This window comes from Puma concolor, chromosome D1 (assembly GCF_028749965.1).
Source record: "Puma concolor isolate L17-30 chromosome D1, mPumCon1.1.hap2, whole genome shotgun sequence".
In the NCBI taxonomy this organism is placed as follows: Eukaryota; Metazoa; Chordata; class Mammalia; order Carnivora; family Felidae; genus Puma; species Puma concolor.
In genome coordinates this window covers 100336797-100356201 of record NC_141676.1, presented here as the reverse complement: position 1 = coordinate 100356201, position 19405 = coordinate 100336797, and the positions used below count along the sequence as shown (strand labels likewise).

The following is a 19405-nucleotide window of genomic DNA, read 5'->3' as shown; positions in this document are numbered from 1 at the left end:
ATCCGGGGCCTCACCGCAGCCCCGTGGGCTAGGTGCGCCACCCCCACTGGCAGACAGGAAACCCAGACCAAGGCCCCAAGCTGGAAAGTGGCCGCCTAGCTGGCCCATCTGCTCCAAAGCCATTTTCTGTCCTCCGAGCCCCCTGCCTACCCTTGGCGGCCTGCTTTCCGCCCCCTCAGGCCAGGATGGGAGGTGCTGGGGGGAGGACCCGTTCAAGGCTCGAGCTCCATTCCTAGAGACAGAGAATTGGGGACACTTGAGGCAAATGTGCCACAGCCAGCTCGGCCTCCAGGCTAAGTGGGAGGCGCAGGGGAGCTCAGAGCTCAGAGCTCGGGGCTAGGGGAGTGGGGAGGAAGGGCTGAGGGGGAGAGGACTGCGGGGCTGAGGGGAAGCTCTGAGGCAGGCGTTTCCGGCAGAGCTGAGGAGAAACTTCCAGCAAGGCCCAGTGGGGAGCACTCAGGCTTGCAGCGTCTGAGCTGGTGAGTGAGTGTGACTGGGGGCTGGTGTTTGATTGCAGGTCCCTGCAAGTGGAAGTGGCTATGTGGTGGCGGGGGGGGGGGGGGGGGGGGGGGGAGGGGGGGAGGGGGGGGCTGTCTCCCTCCCCCTCCCTCGGGCGGCTGTACAAATAACAGTTTTGTAAAGGGCACCGGATCTGATGTGCATATCAAACAGGGCCTGAGGAGATGGGAGAAGGCAGAGTTCAGGGCTGTGACCTTGGGTAGCCGTGCCAAGACTACCCCTCCCTGCCAGAGGGTGGAGTGGGGTTCCAGAGGATTCTGACCCCTTCCCACACGCCTTGCTTTTCCTTCTAGTGGCCACCTTGAAACACTTCCCTGTTCTCTCTGGGGATTGGCTGGAGCCACAGCCTAACCCGGAAGTTGCTGGGGGTGGGGGGGGGGTGGGGCAGAAATTAGCTGGACCCCAAGAGGGGCTAAAGGTCACAGTTCTGTTGGCCCCCCCACCGGTTCGCTGGGTTTGAGTTCCCAGGTCTCTGCCCCTCACCCCTGTAGAGGGGGATGAGGGGATAGAACCCCTTCCTCTGCAGATGTGACCCAGGGAAGACTGACCCAGACCGGCTCACCCCTTCACACTCCACCAATATCCCAGGAAGCCCTCCTGACCTCCTTCCCCTACCCATGTTAGGTTTCTACAGACAACTAGAAGGGGACCCCGCCTGAGGTAAAAGAACGGGGGAGGGGGTGGAAGGGAGTCCCCCCCCCCCCACAACTCCTACCCTCCTCTTTCACACCTGCCCTCCTTGGCCCTTCCCTGAACCCCAGACCCAGCTCCACCCAGACAGCCAGTCCTTCAACACCCTCTGGTCCAGCCCCGTTGTCCTCATCCACACACCCTCACTCCCAGACTGAAGCAATCTCCATGACTTCTACTTGCCAAAGCCAAGGAGCACGCTTCGAATCTCTCTGGTGCCCTATGAACCAGTTTGCTGTGGGCCACGGGTCCTGGAAGCATTCTTCTTTGGGGACCTGGGACACCACTCCCTCCTGGCTCTTTTCTTTTTTCTTCTAGGGAAGCTTCTCAGTCTCTTGGGCAGGCTCCTCTTTGCCTTTGACCCTAGTGGTGTTCCCCACGCTCTGTCCTTGCTCTTGTCCTCTCACTGGGCCGCACTGCTCCCCCAGGCTGCAGCTGTCACACCAGGGCCCACAGCCCTCCTGAGGTCCAGACCGGGAATCGCAGATCTCCAGCCCCTCCCAGAAAAACCTCCTCCCACCACCACCTGCACCCCAGCTGGTGAGGGTGCCGCCATCCACCCAGCTGCCCAAGCCACAGCCTGGGAGGCATCCTTCACCCTGCTCCCCACCCCGCCCCATAGCCCTCCCAGCCAAACCATCGCCTTAGAATTTTCTCTTCGGTCATTTCTTGCCCAGAATTGTATCTCAACAGTGTGTCAAGAGACATCTAAAATATCTCCCAACCACTCATCCAACACAATCTCTACAGTACAACGAAAATCATCTTTATAAGATACAAATTTGATCATGACACTCTCCAGTTTTAATCCTCCAAGGGGCTTCTTTGTATCCTTAGGATAAAAATTAAAATTCTTTAAACGGGCTTACAAAGCTCTTCATCTGGTCCTGGCTGCTTCTCCAGTGACTTCCCCAAATTCCACTCTTTTTTTTTTAATGTTTATTTTTATTTTTGAGACAGAGAAAGAGCACAAACGGGGGAGGGTCAGAGAGAGGGAGACACAGAATCTAAAGCAGGCTCCAGGCTCTGAGCTGTCAGCACAGAGCCCGACGCAGGGCTCGAACTCATGGAGAACTCACGGACCATGAGATTGTGACCTGAGCTGAAGTCGGACGCTTAACTGACTGAGTCACCCAGGCGCCCCTCTTTTTTTTTTTTTTTTTTTTTTAAGTAGGCTTCATGCCCAGCGTGGTGCTCAGCGTGGGGTTTGAACTCACAACCCTGAGATCAAGACCTGAGCTGAGATCAAGAGTCAGACACTTAACTGACTGAGCCACCCAGGTGCCCTCCATCAAATTCCACTTTAAACCTCCAGTCGCTTAATGAGCATTTGCAGCTCTTTCAGCCTAGAACAATCTCCCCTCTCACTCCTTCCTCCCTCCACCTTCGCCCTGCTAATGCCTACTCAACTTTCAGATCTTCACTTATTTACTACTTCCTCCAGGAAGCCCTCCAGGACTGCCCAAGCCCATGTAAGTTACCCTTTCAGTGAGGAGCCTCTCTGGCAAGTCATTTAGTGTCTCTGACCTTAGTTTCCTCATTAATACAATGAGGACAATAACAGTAGCCACCCACAGAGTTTGCTCAGAGGATTAAGCAAGAAAATATAGGAAGGACTTAGTGCAGTGCCTGACATGTGGTAAACACTCGATAAATAATAGCTGTTAGCATTACTTTTTCTACTGAAATCCTGCTGCAGTGAAATAGTGGACTCTTCAGTATCTCCCATTATACCATAATTTTCCGGGAGAGCAATCGTGCTCACCTCTGAATGCCCGGTACTTAGCACAGTGACTGGTACAAAGGCATGTAAGAAACATTTATTGAATAAATTAATTCATATTCATTCGGGCCACTATTATTTCTTGGGTCGATTAGCTCTCCTTTAGGCCTAAGGAGAGGCTTAATTACCCCCGCAGTCAAGCCTCCGCCTTTCCTACAATACTGAATTTTGCCACTTCCCTGCTTAAACCCTGTCAGGGGCTCCTGACAGTCTGAAAAACATGGTGGGCCAGGCCTTTGCAGGGCGGTTGCCCAGAAGATCTGCTTCTTTAGATCTGCTCCTCCCCTCCCTCCCCTTCCACTGCCATCCCTCCTTGCCAGGCTCTGCCCCACTGGCTACAGGGAACCCCTCTGCTTTGACAACCCTGCAGCCTCTATCCCTTCAGCCTCAAATATGCTTCCTCCTTGCTCACTAGCAAAACACCACTCCCCTTCCGACACCCTGTCCCAGATGACACCATCTGGGGCACCCAGTGGCAAAGTTGGCCTCAAAGATATATGTTGTTCAGTTTCACTCACCTTGTTTTACTGATTTGGTTACCTGCCTGGCCCCAGGGGTCCACAGCCCCTGTCCGACCTCACAATGTTGTGATCCATCCAGCTGCACTGAGGGCCTCGACTTTCTCTCCCCAGCAGCCACCTGGATGGCCGCCACTCTCCCTCCTGTCCCCGACCACACGCCCATGCTTCATTCGACCTTGACCTCACCCCTCAGCGCCCCACTTCCTGGCACATCCAGTCACTCCTTTCCGTAACTAGCCCCATCTTGTTCTCCAACCCTTCAGGCTCGCCAATACCCTCAACTTTCCGTGCCTTGAGTCTGGACAACCTGACAGTTGTATCATTTCTGCACTCAAGCTGTCGTGTAATTTGAAAAACTCCCAAAATGTCAAAGTTAGCGTGATGGTTAGTTTTATGTGTCAACTTGACGGGGCCACGGTGCTCAGATATTTTGTGAAACGTTATTCTGGATGGCTCTGTGAAGATGTTTTTTGGGGCAAGATTAACATTCAAATCAGTGAATTTTGAGGGAAGGCAGATTATCCCATGGTGTGGTGGGCCTCATCCAATCAGTTGAAGGCCCTGAACAAACAAAGACTGACTTCCCCTCTCGCCTGCCCCACAAAGAAGGATTTCTGTTGGTAGATCACCTTTGGACTCCAACTGCAGCTCTTTTCTGGGTCTCCAGCCTGCCTGCCTCCCCCTTTAGACTGTGGATTTGCCAAACCTCCACGATCACATGAGCCAATTCCTTAAAATAAACCTCTCTCTATATATACACATCCTGTCGGCTCTGTTTCTCCAGAGAACCCTGACTAATGCAGCCAGTGCCCCTGAAGACCAGTGGTCCCCAAGCCCAGCTGGGCCACAGCCACCAAACAGCCTTCCTCAAGGCCCCTGGTAGCTGTGTCCTCTTCCCACAAATAGCTACTCAAACTCTCACCCCTCTTCAGGCCCCAAGCCCTTCTCCCCACTGAGCTTCCTACTTCCCAGAGAAAGTGGAGCCATCAGGACAAGCTCCCTTAATTCGCTTCTTGACTCCTCCTGTGGTTCTCCCCCCACCCTCTCTCCACAAAAGTATCGCATTTCTCTCCCTTGTTGCCCCATTAGTTTCTCTCTGCTTTGAGAGTGTCACTCCTATGGCCAAAGGCTAATGACTCCACCTCTGATCTGAACCCCATTTTCTCCCTCCTCCAGTCACACCCCTCTCTCTCCTACGTCTTTACCTTTTTTTTTCTTCTTGATGCTTATTTATTTTTGAGAGAGAGAAAGAGAGAGAACGAGCAGGGGAGGGGCAGACAGAAAGGGAGACAGAGGATCCCCAGCAGGCTCTGCACTGTCAGGACAGTGCCCCATGTGGGGCTTGACCCCACAAACCGCGAGATCATGACCTGAATCGAAGTTGGAGGCTTACCCACTGAGCCACCCAGGTGCCCCTTTACCTTTAAAAACACAGCAGGTGAGCCTTTTCTGAATCCCAAACTCCCCTCTCCTTCCTTGTCTCCTTGTCTTCCTTTGTTTTACCTCTGCTTCTCCCCTCCCGGTCATCTCTAGACTCTTGCAGTCTGGCTTCTGTCTTCCTCACCTACAGGAAGCTGCTTCGAAAGATGTGTGTCCTTCAAGATGCCCAGCCCAGTGGACATTTCTCAGTCCTCCCCTTTGTATCAGTTGTCTATTACTACATAACAACGTACCCCCGAACTTAGCAGCCTGTGAGAACAAATATTATTCTGAGAGTCAGGAATCAGGAAAGACTTAGCTGGGCAGTTCTGGCTGAGTATCTTATGAAGGTGCAGTGAAGACGTTGACCTGGACCACAGTCATCTGAAGGCTTGACTGGGGCTAGAGGATCTGTTTCCAAGCTTGCTTATTCTCATGGCTCTTGTCTAGAGGCTTCGGTTCCAGGCTGGATGTTGGCAGGAGGCCTCGATCCTTTGCCATAGGGACCTCCCCGTAGGGGTGCTCCTATGCCTTCCAGAGTGAACAGTCCAAGAGAGAGCAAGAGGAAGGTGCAAGTCCTTTTAGGATCTAGCCTCAGAAGTGACCATTGCCCCTGCTGAATTCTATTGGTCACACAGACTAACCCTGCTACAATATGCCAATCCATTACCTCCTGCCAATCCCTTCCCACACTGTTTCCAAAATGCTCTTTCCACAATTAGAACTCCTCAGAGGCTCTCTGTTTCCTTTAGGGTAAAAACCAAGCTCCTTAGTATAGGATCCAATGCCACCGGCGACCCAGCTGCTGGCGAGGGGTATTGTCCCACTCATCTTTGAAGACCTCTTTCTAGCCAAGGTGTATTTGTTCACGGTTCCTAGAAAGTGTCAGGATAATTCACTTCTCTGAGCCTTTTCATACGCTGTTCCCTTTTTGGAATATCCTCTTCCACTGATTTCTCTTTTTTTTTATTAAAAGTGTTTTTTTTAAGTTTATTATTTATTTTTGACATAGATGGCTCAAGTGGGGAGAGGCAGAGAGAGAGAGAGAGAGAGAGAGAATCCCAAGCAGGCTCCGTGCTATCAGCACAGAGCCTGATGTGGGGCTCAAATCCATGAACTGTGAGATCATGACCTGAGCCAAAACCAAGAGTTGGATGCTTCACCGACTGAGCCACCCAGGCGCCCCATCTTCTTACACTTATTTTAGCCAGACTACCTCCAGTTCATTCTCCAAAACTCAGCAACTTGAGAGCAGGAATGCCTTCTTGTCCTCTCTGTATCTCACCTATCATGGCAACTACCACTGAGCAGTTGTTTGACAGATGTTTACTGAATGAATACACGAGTGAGCAGGCAGTTCCTGTGTGCCTGGGACCCCGGTGGCATGCTTAGCATACAAGGAACAGCTGGCTCACATCTCCGTCACTTTCCCGTTCACACTACCTTTCCCGCCCAACCATTTCCCCCTGCATCGATGCCAGAATTGGGAAAACAAATTCCTATTTCTTCCTTTTAATTACTTAATTTTAAGTAGGTTCCATACCCAACGTGGGGCTTGAACTCATGACTCTGAGATCAAGAGTCGCATGCTCTACTGATCAAATTCTGAGCAGCTCTACTGATCAAATTCTATCCCACCTCATTCCCTACTAGCTCTGTGACCTCAGGAAACTCATTTATTGCCTCTGAGCCTCTAGACTTCATCTGCAGTAAGGGTTAAAGGAGAAGATAAGATGAATTACTTAAATTAATATTTATTGAACCAGATATCATGCTAGGCACTCTTAAATAAATTAGCTTGAGTGATGGTCATATTAGTTCAGTGAGACAGATTTTAGGCCCTTTCTGCAGAGGAGGAAACTGCAACAGAGTACTCAGGTAGGTAACATGGTCACAAAGCTGGAAGAAGGTTTGGGGTAAGTGGTTGTATCATAGGGAGCATTACAAAAAATAAAGGAGCATCCAGGTCTCTTTCAACCCTGAATGACACACAGATTTTCCTTTCCTTCCAGCCTTTTCCTCAGATCTCAAGGATTGAGGCCCTGCCATTTCCCATCAGACCAACATTTGGTAAGCCCTGCATATTACTTCTCGATCCAAGTCCCCAGGACTCCCCCAGTCTGCTCCCACCGACTGTGACAGTGATGGCCAATATTCCTTCTGCACCTTTATTTTAAAGCATTTTTACACCTGTCATATCTTGCTAGATGATTGAGAAGGAATGAGTCTTCCCATTTTATAGGTGAGAAAACTGAGGTTCAAAATGGTATCACCTATCATCAGGAGGACAATAGTCCCCATCAGAGGCTCACATGCCCATGGAGTCAAGTGGACATGGGTTTTTTTTAATTTTTATTTTTTTTAATGTTTATTTATTTTTGAGACAGAGACAGAGCGTGAGCAGGGGAGGGGCAGAGAGAGAGGGAGACACAGAATCCAAAGCAGGCTCCAGGCTCCGAGCTGTCAGCACAGAGCCCGATGCGGGGCTCGAACCCAAGAACCGTGAGATCCTGACCTGAGCTGAAGTCGGACCCTTAACTGATTGAGCCACCCAGGCGCCCCAAGTGGACGTGTTTTTAACTGACTGGCAAGCAGAAGAGTGGCATCCGGAGCAAGAACCATCGGTATACCAGACAGAGCTGGGTTCCCATCTGAGATCCCGTGGCTGCAAAACTACTACATTCTAGAAAAGATAAAAAGTACCATAATTCAGAAAGAGTAGGTCTGCTTTAAGAGCTAACCTTTTAGTCCAGGCAGAAGAGAGAGGTTAAGAACTCCCTGAAGGCAGAGACTTATTTTGCCTTTGCGTACCTGGTGCCTAGCACAGTTCTGGTACTTAATAAAATGTTTGTTGACTTGAGTATGGAGCTTGGCAGGAAGGAGGCAGAAGAGAAAACTTGCGTGAGTTTAGAATCAAGAATCTGAGGGGGAGACAGCCTAGGAGGTGTGGGTCCAAGAGAGAAACTCCAGACATTTGTGGCCCTGGTTCCTTTACTCCAAATCGTGAGGACATCCTCCAGAGGCACAGGGTGCTGTGGCTTTAAATGACTTCCGTGTGTCAATGAATCTGCTCTGCTAAAAGAGTTATCCTCTTGCTCCTGCGCTTGGCCTCCCCCTCCTCGCAGCTCCCCAAACCCTTCTCGGCCGCTGTGATGGGATAATTAGATGCGAGAGCTCAGCACAGATGATGCTCCAGTTGCTTAGCAACTAATGGTTTCCATGGAGACCGCAAAGCACAGCCTCCAGAGCAGCCAGTGAGCAGCTCGGCAGGGCAGGGAGAAGACGCAACTCTCAGTTCCTCCAGAAACCTGGGGAGGGCCGGGTGGGTAAGGGGGGCTGGAGGGAGAAGGGAGGGCTTAAAGGCACAGGGCCCTCTTATCCCTTTAAAATCCGGCCAGGGCTCTGCCCTGCCCTATTCCACTCTGCCCCACTCATGATTTCAGATGGGATGGGGGCTTAGATGTGGACCCAACACAACGCACCCTGCAAGAAACCCGACCTCTTCTTTCTGCTTCTTGGTTTATGAGTGAAATGGGAAGACATACCTCCCAAGCCTGAGCATAAACATCCTTCCGGGTTAGTGATGGGATTTGAAGAGCGAGCATCAGGAAGATCCCCTCGCTCCTAGAATGCCACCACCTACTTCTTCCCTCTCTCCAAAGTTCTCCTCAACGTGCAAACAGTCCTCTTTCAGTTTGTAGAATGATGGTAGGATCTGATGGAAAAGGGAACAAAAGCCAAGGTGCCGGAAAAACAGAATTCAGTTCTTCACCCCAAGGCAGCCTGTTCTGGGAGACTGGGGAAACACACCTGCCCCTGATCCCCACCAGTGTGTGTGTGTGTGTGTGTGTGTGTGTGTGTGTGTGTGTGTGTGTACGGGGTGCAATATGGAACATCTGGCAATTCAAAGTGTGGGCCTCTCAGACTAGCATCAATTGATGTTACCTGGAAACTTGTTAGAAATGTGGACTTTCAGGCTTCACCTCAGACCCACTGAATCAGAAACTGCATCTCATCCCTGGTGATTCATAGGCACATTCAATGTGGAGAAGCGCTGGTCTGAGACCCTCTGACCCTCTGCTTGGGTCTGTGAGTTCTATCTTTACCCTCACCCCCACCCCCCCACTCCGGGCTCACACTCCAGGCTTTGAACCTACCCTTCTTCCCACCATCGGAGTAAGGACACAGCCCCACCAACCCTTTGCTTCCTTACAGGACCCTGGCCCTTCTCTGGGTCTGGGGAAGACAGAATAGTTCATGGCACAGAGACCTACATCAGCGCTCTCTGTACAGCTCTTGGCCTCTCCCTGTGGAGCATCCTGCTTCTCACAGGTGACTTCCTCTCTGAGTCTGTTTCCACATCTGCAAAAAGGAGCCTGTGACATCTGCAGCCCCTTGGCTGTAGGGGTAAGTATGTTGGCTCATGTCCACAGTGGGCACTTTCTCCTCGTCTCTCCTTGCTTTCTGCTTATAACCCCCCTTTCACTTCGGTCTAATCCAGCACAGGGCTGGGGGATGCGGTCAGAGGAGTTGTGTCTCTTTTTCATTTTCTCTTACCGGGTCTGTTTCTCCCCTTTATTCTCAATGGTTTCAACAGTGGTTGCTGAGCCAGGCTGACTGTGCCCACCGCTGCTGGATGGGGTTGGTGGCCACCCCTCCGGTCTCTCTGGAAGTCTTCCCTAGCGTCCCTCGGCCCAGCTCCTCCCAGAGCAGCAGTACCTGGGCCTCGTTGGAGACCATGAAGAGGAGCCCTTGGGTCTGCTGCCCCTGTCCCCTCCTACCAGCCTCAGTTTCCCTCCCATCCTTGCCCGGCCAAGGCCCTGGCAGAAGCCCCTCAGCGTTGCTTTCCTTTTCTTGCATGCCACGGCAATCTCATAACTCGCTGCACTCCCGGGAAGACTCCCATACCTGAGGGGGCCAGTCCTCCACAGGCCATGCCCCAGATGCACGCACAGGCAAGAATACTCAGGCCCTAACACGCGGGAGTCCCAGAAGAAGGGGTGATTTCCGCCTCCCACTTTAGTTACTCTGCCCCTCTGCAGTTGACTAAGCCAGCAAGATCCAGCCAGGGCATCCCCACTTCTGACCTGAGAGCCAGCTCCCCATCCTGAAAAACCTGTCTGGGGGCCTGCCCTGAGGCTGTAGGACCCAAAGGGCAGGTTGGACAGGATTCCCCTCCAGCCACTCCCACCCCAAGACAAAATCAGCCACCCCAGGGGCCAGGCCTCACTTGCCTCAGGAAGCCTCAGCCTGCCAGCACCTGTCCCAGCTCCCAGCCCAGCTATGGCATCCCCGCTGCCCTTCCGGACCTTGCCCTTGAACCTGATTCTGCTGACTGTCCTGGCCCTGGGGGCTGCAGGTCTCTGCCTTCCCTGGCGGGGGTGTGGGGAGGGGAGGCACTGGGCCTTCCAGGGCTCCCAAAGCAGAGCTGGCCTGGCTGGTTGGGGGTGGGGAGCTGATGATGGCAGTGACCAGGCATCAGTCACTGAGCCCAGGGGACACTCCTGGTCCTCTTCCAAACCCAGGAGGCGGAGAGATGTGCCGAAGGGCCCAGGGCTAAGGATTGGGGTAAGGTTGACCTCTGCCCCCTACTGACACCCAGGATCTGGCCGCTTGGCGGAGGACCCGGCTTTTGCGTCCCAAGCCTGCCACCTGGTGGTCACACAAGCAAAGGCCTGTGTTCTGCCGGCCGACTGCAGCACGGCAGGGGAGGACTCTGCATCCTTAGAAATGGCCCCCAGGGGTCAGGGCCAGGAAAGGGGATTGCATGCCCCCACCCCAAACCCCCTCTTGGCTCCCCAGCAGACTTCAACATCTCAAGCGTTTCTGGTCTGCTGTCCCCGGCGCTGACGGAGAGCCTGCTAGTTGCTTTGCCCCCCTGTCACCTCACAGGGGGCAATGCCACGCTGATGGTCCGGAGAGCCAATGACAGCAAAGGTTTGCTACCCCCCTCCCAAAGTGGCCCCCTAATCCCCAGAGACCCCTACCCAGGCCGCCACCAGCACCCTTTCTCCCACTCCTGCCTTCCTGTAGACCTTTCTCCTGAGCCATCCATACTCTGCTGCCCCTTCTCTTTGGGGCCTCAGAAGCATGACCCCGACTTCACCCCTGATTTCCTGTCCAGTGGTGAAATCCAGCTTCATGGTGCCTCCGTGCCGTGGGCGCCGGGAGCTGGTGAGCGTGGTGGACAGTGGGGCTGGCTTCACCGTCACCCGGCTCAGTGCATACCAGGTGACAAACCTCGCGCCAGGAACCAAATACTAGTAGGTACCAGATCCAGGCCTGGGGCACCTGTTGGCGGAGGCGGGGGGTTGATAGGAAGAGAAGCTGAGTCCTAACATTTGGTGGGAGGTGATATGGTCAGCCTGGGGGAGAAAGTGAGGGCGTCTAGACGCAGCTGACGGCGTCTAGAAGGGGCCTCTTGGAGGAGGGCACGGCTACGAAGGAGGGTGCCTGGGCTCCGTCTTCTTCCAAGTCCCAGATAATCACTGAGGAGTCTCCACTCTCTCTCTCAAACCCCACTACAAAAGCGTTTCCTACCTAGTGACGAAGGGGGCATCCACTGAGTCCAGTAGAGAGATCCCGATGTCCACGCTTCCTCGTAAGTAACATCAGGGTCCCCCAAACCTCCCCTGGCCCTCCCATCCCATCCCCCGGCTGCCCCTCCCTGTGCCCCCTTAGCTTCTTTGTACCTATGTCCTCGTACTAAGCCCTTGGCATTTTAAGTGCCTGTTGGCTTGTCTCATAAACTAAAGGTTCTATGCGTGTCGGGATGGCGCCCGATTGATTTCTGTACCCTCAGTGACCAACATAGGAGCTGCTTCGTAAATGTTTGCGTGATGGATGTGTGGATCAGTTGGCTGGTTGGATGAATAAATGGACGAAGGATGGCTGGATGAGACGGAGAGCGTGGGGTCAGGATAGGGGCTCTTCCTGCCCACGAAGGCCTCCCCGCTCTGTCTTCTGACAGGGAGGAAGATGGAATCCATTGGGCTGGGGATGGCCCGGACGGGGGGCATGGTAGTCATCACGGTGCTGCTCTCTGTCGCCATGTTCCTTCTGGTCGTGGGCTTCATTATCGCCCTGGCACTGGGCGCCCGAAAGTGAGGAGGCCCTCACCAGGCAGCAGGCCTCCAGAGGGCCCGCGACGCTATCCATGTCCCCAGCCCCCGGCTTTGCGCTCTGTGCCTGCCTCCTTTCCTGAAAACGCTGCCTGCTCCCAGACCTCAACCTGGAGGCTTTGGCCTTTTCAGTGCCTTCACCTCCCCTCCCTGCCCCCTCCCACTGGAGCCCTTTCCTCCCTCTGCCCCTCCCCCTTGTCCCCAGTGCCTCACCTTCTCCCCACACTTCCTGTCATCCCCTCACCCCCACTCTTGTCAGAATTGGCGCTCCTTCCACTTCACCTCTTTAATCTCCCCCTCCCTCAACAATTCACCCCTCCCGCAGTGATGGAAGTCTCCAGAATAAAGTCTCATGCCGCCTCTGCTGTGTGTTTCCCTTTCATGTGCTCCACCTGTGTGGAACCGAATCCCCGTTAGGCTCCCAGTCCGCCCTCCCTGCCCCCCTAGAACAGCCTAGTTGCTCCTCTCAGGAGGCAGGAAGGGGGGGGGGGCGGGATTAGATGCCAGGAGTCAAGAGTCCTCAGAGCCCACGTGGGCTGTGGGTTTTGCCCCCTCCACAGCAGGCCACCCAACCAGGGCACGGTGCACTATGTGGGTGAGTCTAGAGGCTGAGGGTGTGGTGTTGGGAAAAGGATTGCAGGCTCTGACTGGGGAGAGCCAGAGAGGGCTACCAGGTTGAGACCCCAGACAGGGTGCTGGGCGGTGGGAGAAATGGAGAATTTTCTAGAGGGGACCTAGGAGGAGGGCAGAGAAATGGAAGAAGCCTGGGTACAGGAGGACAACGGAAAAGTAACTGGGAACTGAGGGAAAAGAGAAGGAGCGTTCTCCTTTCCAAATACACGACTCTTCTAAGGATCAGTGATCTTTGCATTGATCTTAGGGGAGATGCCAGAATCTTTAAGGCGACCTTCAAGACCAGCCCTGGTCTCTCCCCTAACTGCCCCTCAGTTCTCACTGTGTTCCCTCCAATATCCTGTGTTCCCTCTTGCATCAGGGCCTTTGCACCGACTACTCCACATGCCCGACTTGCCTTTACGACTCCCCCCATCCCCACTCCATTCTTATTTGCACAGGTAACCCACCTTCTCCGAGGAAGCCCCTGACTTCTACCCCCCGACATTGGGTTGGGTTCCCCTTTCCTGTTTTTCATAGCAATACCGTGGTTTATAATTATATGTGTATGTGATTATTCAGTTATCTCCCCAACCAGACTGTGTGTTCCATGAGAGCAGTCATTTTGTTCCCAAAGTACCTTTCCTCCGCAATGCCTGGGGCACAGTAGGTACTCAGTAAATACTTGTTGAATCGGTGAACAGATGAAGGAATGAATAAGGCCCTGAAGAGAAGGCGGCAACTGGGCAAGTGCCAAAAATTCTGTGAAAACAATAAAAAACAACACAGAGCTAGAAGATGCTGGAACAATGGTGTTAATGACCCCTTCATAGAGTAACATGAGAGCCTCGGAGAGGAAGGCAATGGAAGAGAAGAGCAACAATGTTTATTCATCCCACAAACATGAATTGAGCATTTATTATGTGCCAGGTGCTGCTAGAAGTGCTAAGAATAAAATGTGGAAGGACATTGTTCCTCCCTCCTGGAGTTTATGGAACTTAAGGCAAGAGACAGATTCTCAAAAATGTGAACAAGTAAATAAATTAAAAATGAGATACGTGCTGGGGCGCCTGGGTGGTTCAGTCAGTTGAATGTCTGACTCTTGATTTTGGCTCAGGTCATGATCCCAGGGTCATGGGATCGAGCCCTGTGTTGGGCTCCACACTGACCGTGGAGCTTGCTTAAGATTCTCTCTCCCTCTCCCCAGCTCCTGCACAGGCCATGAGCTCTCTCCCTCTCTCTATCTCTCTCTCTCTCAAAAACAAACAAACAAACAAACAAAACCAACAACAATGTGGTAAGTGCTGTGAGAAATGAGAGAGGAAACAAACACTGAAACTTTGGGTGGGCCTAACAGAGCTGAGGCTTAAAGTCAGGAGACACAGGCAGAGAGGACGTGCCCAGCAGAGAGAATGGTTTGGGCTGTTTCCCTAACTTCACTGCACCAGCCAAGGCGGGTTTGGGAGCCCGACCTTCCCATGCTGGGGGAAGACCATCAGACTGGGAGTCAAACTGCCCACTGGAATCATCTAGGGGGTTTTAAAAACCTCAACGCCTAGGCCATACCCCATACCAGAATCAGAATGACTGGGGTAGGAGCCGGGCATCAGTATTTTTTCAAGATCCTCAGGAGATCTTGAAAGTTTGGAATATGCACTAAAGGTTGAAACGTACAGATATAAACATTTTTTTGAAATTGTGATGAAATATACATAACATGAAATTAACTATTTTAACCATTTTTTTAAAATGTTTACTTTGAGGGAAAGAGAGTGCAAGTCAGAGAGGGGCAGAGAGGGAGAGAATCTTAAGCAGGCTCCGAGCTGTCAGCGCAGAGTCCCATATAGGGCTCCATCCCACGAACTGTGAGGTCATGACCTAAGCCAAAAGCAAGATTCAGATGTTCAACCAACTGAACCACCCAGGCACCCCTATTTTAACCATTTCTAAGTGTTCAGTTTGGCAGCATTAAATACATTCACAGTGTTGTGCAACTACCAACACTATGGGCTCCAGAACTTTTTCCTTACCCCAAAGAGAAATTCTGTATCCACTGAACAATATCCCCATTGCCTCCTCCCCCACCCTTATCAACCACCATTCTACCTTCTGTCTGTGAAATCGGCTGTTGTAGGTATCTCATAAAAGTGGAACCACGCACGATTTGTCCTTTTGTGTCTGGTTTATTTCACTTCGCATCATGTTTTCAAGGTTCACGCATGTTGCAGCCTGTGTCAGAGTTTTATTCATTTTTAAGGCTAAATAATATTCCATTGTATGTATAGACCGCATTTTGTTTATCCATTCACCTGCTGATGGACATTTGGGTTGTTTCCACCTTTTCGTTCTTTCGAACAATGCTGGTACAGAGGTGCACAAATATCTGTTCAAGTCTTTGCTTTCAATTCTTTTGGAGAGATACCCAGAAGTGGGATGGCTGGATCGTATGGTGATTCTTTGTTTAATTTTTGGGGGAACCGCTATACTCTTTTTCCCTGGGGACTGTACCATTGTACCTTCTCACCAGCAATGCACAGGTGTTCTAATTTCTCCACATCCTCATCCACACTTATTATTTTCTCGTTTTATTTGTTTTTAAAAAAGCCTTCCCAATGGATGTGAAGTAGTATTTCATTCTGTTTGTTTTTTTTTTTAATTTTTTTTTTCAACGTTTATTTATTTTTGGGACAGAGAGAGACAGAGCATGAACGGGGGAGGGGCAGAGAGAGAGGGAGACACAGAATCGGAAACAGGCTCCAGGCTCTGAGCCATCAGCCCAGAGCCCGACGCGGGGCTCGAACTCACGGACCGCGAGATCGTGACCTGGCTGAAGTTGGACGCTTAACCGACTGCGCCATCCAGGCGCCCCTTTCATTCTGTTTTTAATTTGCATTTCCTTAACGATTAGTGACGTCGAGAATCTTCTCACGTGGCTATTGGAAATTTGTCTATCTTCTTTAGAGAAATGGCTATGCAACTTCTTTGACCATTTTTAAATTGTGTGTGTGTGTGTATGTGTGTGAGAGAGAGTTGTGGTTCTTTATATGTTCTGGATATTAATTCTTTATCAGATATATGATTTGTATGATATAAACATTCTTAAATGGTAGACTAATTTGAAAAGGGCTATAAAAGTGTAGATGCATTATAGTAAGTATTTTTAACAACACAAAAATGAAATACCCATATGGAAAATTTTTGGAAGTATATACATCAAAATGTGATCTATTATCTGACTGATAGAAAGAATGATTTTTGCTCTATTGTTTTCCCCTTTGTGTTTTCTATACTTCTGAGTTTTCTGCATCGAATGTGTATTATTTATTTATTTATTTATTTATTTTTATTATTTTAAAAATTATTTATTTATTTTTAATGTTTATTTTATTTGAGAGAGAGAGAGCAGGGGAGGGGCAAAGACAGACAAGGAGACAGAGGATCTGAAGCGGGCTCTGTACTGACAGCAGAGAGCCCAATGTGAGGCTCGAACTCACAAACTCCAAGATCGTGACCTGACCTTTATTATTATTATTTTTTTTTTAAGTAATCTCCAGGGGCACCTGGGTGGCTCAGTCAGTTAAGTGTCCAACTCTTGATTTCAGCTCAGTTCATGATCTCAGAGTTCATGAGATCAAGCCCTGAATCAGGCTCCATGCTGACAGCTCAGAGCCTGGAGCCTGCTTCTGATTCTATGTCTCCCTCTCTCTCTGCCCCTCCCCTGCTCACACTCTCTCTCTTTCTCAAAATAAAATAAACATTTAAAAATTTAAAATAAATAAATAAAATAAACTTTAAAAATAAATAAACAAAAAATAAAAAGTGATTTCCACATCCAATGTGGGGCTTGAACTCACGACCCCAAGATCAACAGTCAATGCTCTACTGACTGAGCCAGCCGGGCACCCAGAACAGGTATTATTTTTATAATTAGGGAAATTATCATTAAAATTACTATTATTGGTATTAAAGGTAGAGTCCTAGCAAATTTTTTAAAAGGGAGCTGTTGTTTTCAGTGTAGTTAAAACAACATTTATTGAGGGTCTCCTACATGCCAGGTGCTGTCAAAGTTTCTGGTCTATTAGACAAGCCACAGGCAGCACAGTAGGGGAAAGGAGGAACCCAAGGAGGCTCCCACTGGCAAAATCTGGCACAATTGAGGATTAAAATACATACTATTAATGAGTTATACTTCACTATATAGAATTACAGAATTTTATAACTATAATAAATTGCTATAATCAATAATTACAAATAATCCACTCTAAGAATCCTTTGGGTCCATACTGACAATAAACAAACAAATATGAGATAAGGGGGCACCTGGCGGGCTCAGCTGGTAGAGCATGTGACTCTTGATCTCAGGGTTGTAAGTTCCAGCCCCATGTTGGGTGTAGAGATTACTTAAAAAATAAAATCTTGGGGCGCCTGGGTGGCGCAGTCGGTTAAGCGTCCGACTTCAGCCAGGTCACGATCTCGCGGTCCGTGGGTTCGAGCCCCGCGTCGGGCTCTGGGCTGATGGCTCAGAGCCTGGAGCCTGTTTCCGATTCTGTGTCTCCCTCTCTCTCTGCCCCTCCCCCGTTCATGCTCTGTCTCTCTCTGTCCCAAAAATAAACGTTGAAAAAAAAAAAATTAAAAAAAAAAAATAATAAAAAAAAAAAAAATAAAATCTTTAGGGGCACCCAGGTGGCTCAGTCGGTTGAGTATCTGACTCTTGATTTCAGCCCAGGTCATGACCCCAGGGGTTGTGGGATCACACCCCTCGTTGGGCTTGTTGATGAGCATGGAAGTCCTGCTTAATAGTCTCTCTCTCTCCCCGCCTCTGTTTCTCTCCCCGCTCATGCTCTCTCTCTCTCTAAAAAAAAAAATTAAGGGGCGCCTGGGTGGCGCAGTCGGTTAAGCGTCCGACTTCAGCCAGGTCACGGTCTCGCGGTCCGGGAGTTCGAGCCCCGCGGCAGGCTCTGGGCTGATGGCTCAGAGCCTGGAGCCTGTTTCCGATTCTGTGTCTCCCTCTCTCTCTGCCCCTCCCCCGTTCATGCTCTGTCTCTCTCTGTCCCAAAAATAAATAAACGTTGAAAAAATAAAAAAAAATTAAAAAAATAAAATCTTGGGGTGCCTGGGTGGCTCAGTCGGTTAAGCGTCGGACTTCAGCTCAGGTCAAGATCTCGCGGTCCGTGAGTTCGAGCCCCGCGTCGGGCTCTGGGCTGATGGCTCAGAGCCTGGAGCCTGTTTCCGATTCTGTGTCTCCCTCTCTCTCTGCCCCACCCCCGTTCATGCTCAGTCTCTCTCTGTCTCAAAAATAAATAAACGTTAAAAAAATATATATTAAAAAAATAAAATAAAATAAAATAAAATCTTTACCTCTTAGAGTTAAAAAAATCAATAAAAATAAAATAAAATATTTTAAAAAATATATGAGATATGGAAAAGCTCTTCCTTACAATAGAATGTCAACTAAATAGGGGCGCCTGGGTGGCGCAGTCAGTTAAGCGTCCGACTTCAGCCAGGTCACGATCTCGCGGTCCGGGAGTTCGAGCCCCGCGTCAGGCTCTGGGCTGATGGCTCAGAGCCTGGAGCCTGTTTCCGATTCTGTGTCTCCCTCTCTCTCTGCCCCTCCCCCGTTCATGCTCTGTCTCTCACTGTCCCAAAAATAAATAAACGTTGAAAAAAAAAAAAAAAAAAGAATGTCAACTAAATAAATGGGAAAGGAGGGATAGATTTAGAAAAACCATTTTAGAGGCACCTTGGTGGCTCAGTCAGTTAAGTGTCTGACTCTTGATTTAGGCTCAGGTCATGATCTCACAGTTCATGCATTCAGTCCTGAGTTGGGCTCTGTGCTGCCAGTGTGAGGTCTGCTTGGGATTCTCTCTCTCCCTCTCTGCCCCTCCCCCCTCAAAATAAATAAAGCAACATTAAAAAAAAATCATTTTATACCATCATAGTAATGATTGATTCAGGCAAGGATCATAAATAGATAGGAATTAAAAGGCCCAAACTTGATGAGGAACAGGACTTTAGTTAATTTTATTTATTTTTAGTATTTAATTTTTTTTTTTTTTGAGGAACAGGATTTTAGATCAAAGTACCTCCCCACAGATTACTTAAATTACAAAATAGAAAATAACTATCGGAGGGAAACCTGGTGGAGACCACTAAACCAAGTGATTGAAGTTAACGTCAATAATAATGAGATAAACTGACACGGTGTGGCTCTTGATGTGAGGTACTGAGAAAGAAACAGCATTCAACAGCACTTGTGTGGTGTTCTTGCCAAAAATGTGTAAGTCGAATTATGAGGAAACATCAGACAAACCTAAACTGAGGGACATTCTACAAAACAAATGGCCAACACTCTTCCCAAAATGTCCATGTTATGAATGACTAAAAAGGCTGAGAAACTGTTTCACATGAAAAGAGGACTAAAGAGACAATGAAGAAATGCCCTGCGTGATGCTGAACTCGATCCTAGACCAGAGAAAAAATTTATATAAAGGACATCATTGGGATGATTAGTGAAATTTGAATGGAATCTGTATGTTAAATAAAGTACTGAATCAATGTTCAATTTTCTGGTTTTGATTATGTTCTCATTTCTGGTGATATAGGCCAGTATCCCTGTTTTTAGGAAACACACGCTGAAGTATTTATGAGGAAAGGGGCATTGTCTGTAAATTACTCTTAAATAGTTCAGAAAACAACAACAAAACAACAACGATGTCTTCTATATGGAAAGAAAAATTTTA

General features: G+C 49.7%; 1 protein-coding gene across 1 annotated transcript; it reads left to right on the top strand.

Moving 5' to 3' along the window:
* Positions 1-9626: 9626 nt before the first annotated feature.
* UPK2 (uroplakin 2) lies at positions 9627-12413 on the top strand. Its single transcript, XM_086678943.1, has 5 exons — positions 9627-10291; positions 10735-10869; positions 11057-11195; positions 11463-11533; positions 11903-12413. Exons 1-5 carry the CDS (start codon positions 10216-10218, stop codon positions 12037-12039), a joined length of 558 nt encoding a protein of 185 aa, XP_086535069.1. The 5' UTR covers positions 9627-10215; the 3' UTR covers positions 12040-12413.
* Positions 12414-19405: the final 6992 nt, after the last annotated feature.

Coding starts and splice junctions, on each gene's coding strand:
- UPK2 (XM_086678943.1), top strand. CDS start 10,216: ATGGCATCCCCGCTGCCCTTCCGGACCTTGCCCTTGAACCTGATTCTG. Junction 10,870..11,056: donor GAGAGCCAATGACAGCAAAG/GTTTGCTACCCC, acceptor TTTCCTGTCCAG/TGGTGAAATCCAGCTTCATG. Junction 11,196..11,462: donor GCGCCAGGAACCAAATACTA/GTAGGTACCAGA, acceptor CCACTACAAAAG/CGTTTCCTACCTAGTGACGA.